At 36.0% G+C, this 7868-nt stretch overlaps 1 protein-coding gene across 2 annotated transcripts; it reads left to right on the plus strand.

Moving 5' to 3' along the window:
• Window positions 1–1619: 1619 nt before the first annotated feature.
• LOC137733451 (squalene monooxygenase SE1) lies at window positions 1620–5107 on the plus strand. 2 transcript variants are annotated; one of them, XR_015964737.1, is made up of 8 exons: window positions 1620–1928; window positions 2800–3089; window positions 3197–3365; window positions 3470–3688; window positions 3777–4052; window positions 4208–4486; window positions 4599–4792; window positions 5042–5107. XR_015964737.1 is itself a non-coding variant. In XM_068472602.2 (7 exons), the coding sequence occupies exons 1-7, from the start codon at window positions 1713–1715 to the stop codon at window positions 4734–4736; spliced, it is 1587 nt and encodes a 528-aa protein (XP_068328703.2). In that variant the 5' UTR covers window positions 1620–1712; the 3' UTR covers window positions 4737–4934. The 2 variants fall into 2 exon arrangements, 1 of the variants encoding a protein (XP_068328703.2); XM_068472602.2 differs by lacking the exon at window positions 5042–5107 and having other exon boundaries at window positions 4599–4934.
• Window positions 5108–7868: the final 2761 nt, after the last annotated feature.

Raw genomic sequence — 7868 nt, forward strand, 5'->3', positions numbered from 1 at the left:
TCTAACATTCAATTTCTCCTTCATGAAGTATCAATCAATCTCAACATGATTTATATGATCATGTTGCACTGGATTATGGACAATCTTTATAGCTGCCATATTACCAAAATGTAGATTCATAACTTACTTGGTTCCAAAACCAAGGTCTCTTAATAATTTCTTCCACCACAACAACTCATAAACACCATGAAACACATCATATAGTTAGTGTTGCAACCAAATTCGCACACCACCATCCAGGGAGGAGTGCTCAAAACACGATCTACAAGAAAGAGCAAACAAACTGTGAACTCCTTAGGGCACCAGTGTGGTATTGGCCGAAGGATCTCTGACGATCAAGTCAATAAAGTTCATAGAATTCAAGTAGTAGGCAAGAGAGTGAGAGAATAATATTGCATGCAATGTCCATGATATCAGAATCCTTTTAATGAAACCTATACGGGGGTGTATATATAGTTATCATGAGTGAATCCTCTTAGGATATTGAATCCTCATAAAGTCAGAAGAATTCTAGAGGATATCTAGCAATAGATATTCTTTCCTTGTGGTATTATGATTAATTGAGGCTTAATTAAGCTAATTTTTAGATTATAGGAATCTCCAAGATAATAGGAAACTGTTGGAAAATTAGTTATTATTTTATTAGTATTTATGGTTTTCTTGTGGGCCAAAGATATTAAAGTTTTTTGCCCATTAAGGATTAGGGTTTTGTTTTAGTTTTCACTATATATAGTAGTGTTTGTATTAGTTTATTTTAATAAGTTAGTCAAGATGTAGTTCTTACTTTGTAACCGTTTCAACATGCTTGTTATTTAATATTATTTTTATTATTTTGTAATCTTGTTATGATATTCAACTAAAACTAGATCATCAAAATAAATTTCGTATCTTGTGAATCAAGTATGATCATTCTCGACAAGACTTGTATGCCTTGCCTACCATTTCGGAGCCCCACATGATGTGGTGCACTGTTTGTCCGTTAGTACGACCCAACCTAACTAAGTCTGGTTAGTCCATGATCAGACTAAGGAAGCGCTTGTATTCCAACCCACCTTACTCCGATTCTAGAATTTTCACGATCTCACAAATAGTAAAAAAGTTTAATCGAAACGGGTTCTTTTCATACCAATTAATTTCTTAATTTTACTCATTCCTAACTTATCCGATTCTTTAAAAATGAGAAAAAGTAATTCTACAAATAAAAGAAACAAAAAGTTTCCAAAAAAATAAAAATAAAATAAAGGAAACAAAAAGTCATTATAAATATTTAATAGCGAGAGTACTTTGACAAAGTATTGCTCCACAGTCCACAGTAAATCCACACTAATGACTTGACCCAACTTCCACCCGGGGCCCCACTCTCCATACCAAGAATGACTTATTCGACCACACGTTCAAAAAAGCACTGTATCTACATCCTACGCAAAACTATAAAACAAAAGAATGACTACTTAATTAATCGTGCATGAACCTCTTTTATATTGTAATACGTATAATTAATTATTTCTGATATCTTATTCCCACGTATCTATCAACAAAGCAGTCGTGGTAGGCGCCTACACAGAAGCTTCAACCTTTCCCCGACAACAATTCTCTCTCTATATAAACGCATTCAAGTTTCATAACAACCACAAGCATTAAGCACCTTACATTCACAAATCACAAATTACAGCGAAGTTAAAGAAACTAAAGCAGATATTAATTAGATTAAGATGGTTTACGAGTATGTTCTTGCTGGTGTCTTGGTTTCTCTGTTGGGTTCGGTTTTCTTTGTGATCATAAACACTACTTTGAGCGAAAATAAGAGGGACGTTGCAATTGTGTCAGAAAACGGTGTTTGTTTGGCACCGGAGATTGAGAAAAGTACCGACGTTGTCATTGTTGGTGCCGGAGTTGCTGGTGCTGCTCTTGCTTACACTCTTGGAAAGGTGATCATTATTTCTCTCTCTATTTATAGTCTAACTCTCTTGATCTTAATAATCTCTATTCGGAGTTCCAAAGTTCTCTATTTTTTTTTAAAAGATGAAATATAAATGTTGAATAGTAAGTTCTTTAGTTTTGTTGCTACTTTTTTAACTCTATTTTCCTCAGTAACTCAGTTAAATTAAACAGTTAAAACTTGAAGCTGTATTTTTCTGACTTTTTATTTCTAAACGATTTATTTATTTTTTACTTAATCCTATGAATGAATCCTTCAAAACTTGCTTTCATACTTAAAAAATACTTGAAGCATCGATTTAAAGAAGGAAAAAGAAAAATAATTGTCCTTATCATAAATATTGCACCCAAAACTCGCTTTTAAATCTTTCTCACTAACATTTGTCTAAGAGCTGAGTAAACTAATTAGCATATTATATCTAGTGGATACGACCCTAGCCAAGTTGACTAAAGCAATGTACACCCCCTCTGCACCTAAGTTTGGATTCCCCTCCCCATAACTTAATCGAACTTAGTATAGATCATTCTATTGTTTATCCAAAAAACCAATTAGCATTTCAAACCAACCCTTTCTTTCCTTGTACATATAAGGCTTCAGTCAATAGATGACGTTGTGAAAGCTAATTTATTTTCTTTCATTTTTTATTCGACTCTAGTGGGTGCTAATAATTACAATAATGCAGTCTATACAGTTGTAATCTTGTTCACACTTTAAAGTTAGGTTTCCGTCCGTTTGTAATTGTCCTAGAACATTGAGAAGGCTTGCTAATTAAGCATTCAGATCTTATCCTGGCGTTGATCGAAGTCGTAATTATGTGGCCTTTCGAGTTAATCATGAGTTTTTCTTGTTGTCAAATGTAGGAAGGACGACGTGTACATGTGATTGAAAGAGACTTAAGTGAGCCAGACAGAATTGTGGGTGAACTATTACAGCCTGGAGGCTATCTCAAATTGATTGAATTAGGTCTTGAAGATTGTGCAAATGAGTCCATTGATGCTCAGAAAGTGTTTGGTTATGCTCTTTACAAAAATGGCAATGATACAAAACTATCATATCCCTTGGAAACATATAGCTCTGACATCGTCGGCAGAAGTTTTCATAACGGGCGTTTCATCCAAAGAATGCGCAAAAGGGCTGCAACTCTTCCCAAGTACATGAATTCCCATCTTCCTGTGGAATATGATTAGAAGATAATCTTTTTCGATGTAATTTCTCTTGTACCCCTTACTCCTGTCTCAATTACTTTTTTCTCTACAGTGTGAAATTGGAACAAGGAACAGTGACAACACTAATTGAAGAAAAGGGCACCATCAAGGGAGTGATGTACAAGAACAAGGCCGGAGAGGAGATGAGAACGTATGCTCCGCTAACAATAGTGTGCGATGGATGCTTTTCAAATCTGCGTCGCTCTATCTCTACTCCGAATGTATTTTATTCGATCTTTAGAAACTCGAGCATTTCTTTTATATTAAAATGGAAGTGTTTGCACTTTAATGAGACCCACAAGACTAACTTGTCTAAATACTGTAGATTGAGAACCCGTCCTGCTTCGTTGGGTTGATCTTGGACAACTGTGAGCTTCCTCATGCAAATCATGGACATGTGATTCTGGGAGATCCTTCACCCATCCTGTTTTATCCTATCAGTAGTACCGAGGTTCGTTGTTTGGTAGATGTTCCCGGCACAAAAGTACCTTCAGTAGCTAATGGCGAAATGGCTAATTATTTGAAAACTGTCGTGGCTCCTCAGGTGTCTATTATTTTGCTTGACTTTATTATGTTTCAATTTCCTGTCATTTCGATTTAAGGGGACTAATCTGAGGAATGTGCTGTTTCAGGTTCCCCATCAGCTCTTAAAGGCTTTTCTAGCAGCGGTTGATAAGGGAATCATCAGAACAATGCAAAACAAAAGCATGCCGGCTGCTCCTCAGCCCACTCCTGGTGCTATTTTATTGGGGGATGCTTTCAACATGAGACATCCTTTAACTGGAGGAGGAATGACTGTGGCTCTTTCCGACATTGTTCTTCTAAGGGATCTTCTGAGACCCCTAAGTGATTTCAACGATGCACCTGCTTTGTGTGATTATCTCAAATCATTCTACACACTCCGCAAGGTATGTATCAACATTCTCAATATGTAAAAGAAAATTTTCACTTATAAGGCAGTCTAACATGTTATGTTATTCAATCTGACAATATAACACGTCATATATATAATTATCATCCATGTAAATATGTGTCTAATGGAATTGGTTAATTTTCATTGCAGCCTGTGTCATCTACCATAAATACATTAGCCGGTGCCCTTTACAAGGTGTTCTGTGCATCGCCTGACCCCGCAAGACAGGAAATGCGTGAAGCATGTTTTGACTATTTGAGCCTAGGAGGCATCTGTTCAAATGGACCAATATCTCTACTTTCAGGTCTTAAACCTCGTCCATTCATCCTGTTTCTACATTTCTTTGCTGTGGCTATATATGGAGTCGGCCGCTTAATGATTCCATTCCCGACGCCAAAACGGATGTGGTTGGGGGCTAGATTGATCTTGGTATGTTACTTATTTTCCTAGTACTGTCTCAACAGCAAGCTTGTTACATTAGTCATATTACAAACAACAAAAACATGAATTGCTAACTAATCTTTTGGTTTTCATTTTCCAGAGTGCATCAGGAATCATATTCCCGATTATTAAAGCTGAGGGAGTTAGACAAATGTTCTTTCCTACAACAATGCCAGCATATTACAAAGTTCCTCCTGTTCATAGAAGAATCAAAACAAGAACGAAGCATATATTTTAAGAAAAAAAGCCAAACAAAATACTTGTATCATAGTAGCTTTTACCCTCGCAAACAAGGTGAGGGTCATTGCTGAAATTAGGAGAGGAAGTAGAGAAGTTATTTTTCTCAATTCTTTTACCATTCGTTGTTCTGCAGTTCGTAAATAGTCTACACTTCAATTTTTTACTTAATCAGTACTACTCATCAAGTCTTCAAACATCCGACTCCTTCTCGACCTTTGCAATGCCTGCTTCTGCGATTTGCTGGCTTTAATTTGTTGTTAATTCTGATTTAGTGTAGTTTCTTTGTATGGCCTTCTAATGCAGAAAGAACGTGACCAAATTTCATCAACTAATTGGCGGGAACTAAAAATAAAACATGACGCATATCAGCAATGCAAGATGACCTTTTGAAATTTTAGCATGATTGTTAAGCTAGAAAAATACTTCAGGTAAAACGACAGAAAAACATGCTTATTCCAACTAAGGTGAGAATTAGCATCAACGTTCCGTGCTGAGGTTTGTTAGAGAGTGCGGCATTTTAAGGGAATTGTGTAACATTGGGGTCGGCCAAAGGGAAAATTGGTGTCATTGTTTACCGGCTATAAAACTATATCAATCCGCTTTAGAAAGAGTGTAAAATTCTGGGAACACCATCGGAAGTACCCCTTTTGGTTTTTTTGTTCTTAGAAGCATATTGTTATTTTTATTACTAGACAGTGCATGGAAACTGGGGCATTGTTGTTTGTATTACCAAACAATACTGAAACTTTGTTGCCAGATCTAACCTTCTCAGTGGTCCCTTTCTTGGATCAGTACGAATACAAGTCTTTATCTCTTCAAGACGCATAACATCACCCAGGTTATGCTCTAATACAGTGCAGCTGTCCATGAATGCAGCAGCTCAGCCTGTGACAAATCCTTAGCCTCAACAAGAACAAGCGCTGCACAAATCATTCGCGAGGAAACACAAGTCAATAAATTCTCAACTGCTAAACATAGAAACTCAAACTAAAAATTCCAAAATTGAATAGCCAGTTACTAACTTTAAATTCGATAAACACATCACGAGCAAAACACTATAGAATCCAAATCAGATGGGAGGGTATGAGATAGGAATACCAACAGCTCGATTTTGGGATCTGTGTATGTGTTTTCGACCTTTTGTCTATTTGAACATCTAATCCCCCATTAAATCGATGAGTTTTTAGTGAATTTGGTACAAATGTGGCTTCATGTCCATCCAATTATGAGTTACACGCTCATCATGTCATCAATTTAATGAGGATTCAAATAATTTGTTATACAAATGAGATAACTAATACAGTTTTAAAACTTTAGGGTGTAATGTGAAAAAGTAAAAATTTTATGGCCCATTTTGAAAATAACCCCAAACTTATGGGTCACTAGGCGTTAATTCATTTTGTTAACAGTTTTGACTCTCATCCTAATTAGTTTTCCGTTCATCCACATTTTCACTAAATTATCCGATTCCTTAATTCTCTAAAACTGATAAGTAATCTGCTCTAAATTAAATTTCATTTTTTAGCTGCAGGTTGTTCAAGTCATTCCATTGAGCTTGTGAGACAATGACTCCAACAAATTCCACAAATAAAAGATAAATTAACTGCAACAATTTCTACAAATGACAGATAAATAAAATGCCATGATAAATATTTTATTATCGAGTACTTTGACAAATATTTGCTCCACAGTCCACCGTCCTCCACTCCAATAACTTGACCCAACTTCCCCGTAGCCATCATGTCTGATGTCTCCACTGTTGGAGACAAGGAAGAGAAGAAGAAAATATTTTGACAATTTGGTAAAGGGGGCTCTTGGCTCTCCCACAAACTTTCTATTATATTTGTTTCCAAAAAAAAAAAAAACTTTCTATTGTATTTTCACATTGGAAAGAGACGTTGTTCTCTCTCTAAGGGTTACACAGTTGGCTTTTCCATTAGAGCAGCTCCGGTGTGTGCTGGAGCTCGAGAGACAATGGAGTGAATAGGGCCAAAGAGTCCGGCTGATTTGGTCCATCGTGTGGCAGCCCGAGGGACAGGCCCAGTCCGAGGGCTAGGCCTGGACGAGTTGCCAGCCCGAGAGTCCGAAGGCATTTTGACGCAAGGCTGACGTCACCCAGACGTCAGCCACATTTTTTATCTTTTTCTGTTAGGTGCATCGGCCGACAAGATTTCAAAAAGGAGGGATCCGCGGCCCACTAAGAAATGTTACTGTTGGGAAGCCACGTGGCTTCCCCTCGTCCGTTGGATTTCAACGGCAACAATTTTTGGACCGTTGGATTTCCAACGGTAGAAAAAATAAAAAAAACCTTATTTAATATCAGCCGTTGGATTTGAGATCAACGATCCACGTTATTCGCCTTTATAAATTAAAAAAAAAAAGAAGAAAAAACAGTTTTAAAAATCAAAAATGTTACCGTTGTGCCACATGGCACAATCTGCAGTGTTGGAATTCAAATTTTTTTAATCCAACGGCAGAGATTAATTAGTTGAATAAAAATTAAAAAAAATGTCAAAAATGAATAAAAATCCAAAAAAAAAATTGATTTTACTTTTCTATAAATACCTTCTCATTATCTTTTATCTTACACCACAATTTCATATTTTCTCAACTACTTTCAACCATATTCCTATCTTTCTCTCAAAGTTTCAATCCAATTTTTTTCCAACAAAATGACTAATGATGCAAGTACGAATTGGATGCTTCTTGAAGATGTTGCGTTGTGTAGTAGCTAGGTTGAAGTTACTCATAATTCACTTATTGGTAATGAGATGCAGTTGCGAGAAATGTGAAGTCTTATTCATACCAATTATCTTGAGAAAATGGGTGGAAAAAGAACCAAAAAATCGATGTCCAGTCGTTGGAAATTACTTAGCCGATCGCTTAGTATGTTGAGAGACGCCTTGGCACAAGCTAGTTCTAATCCTTAAAGTGGGGAAAATTTAGCGAATCAGGTAACAATATGTTATTTATTTGTTTGTATTATTTAATTATTAGTTACTTTCATTATAATTATTTGTTTGTATTATTTAATTATGAGCTACTTCCCTTATAATTATTTGTTTGTATTGTTTATTTGTTACCTACTTTGATTATAATTATTTGTTTGTATTATTTATTTGTTACCTAC

The sequence above is a fragment of the Pyrus communis genome, chromosome 7 (assembly GCF_041283825.1).
Source record: "Pyrus communis isolate YQ-2024b chromosome 7, ASM4128382v1, whole genome shotgun sequence".
Taxonomy (NCBI): Eukaryota; Viridiplantae; Streptophyta; class Magnoliopsida; order Rosales; family Rosaceae; genus Pyrus; species Pyrus communis.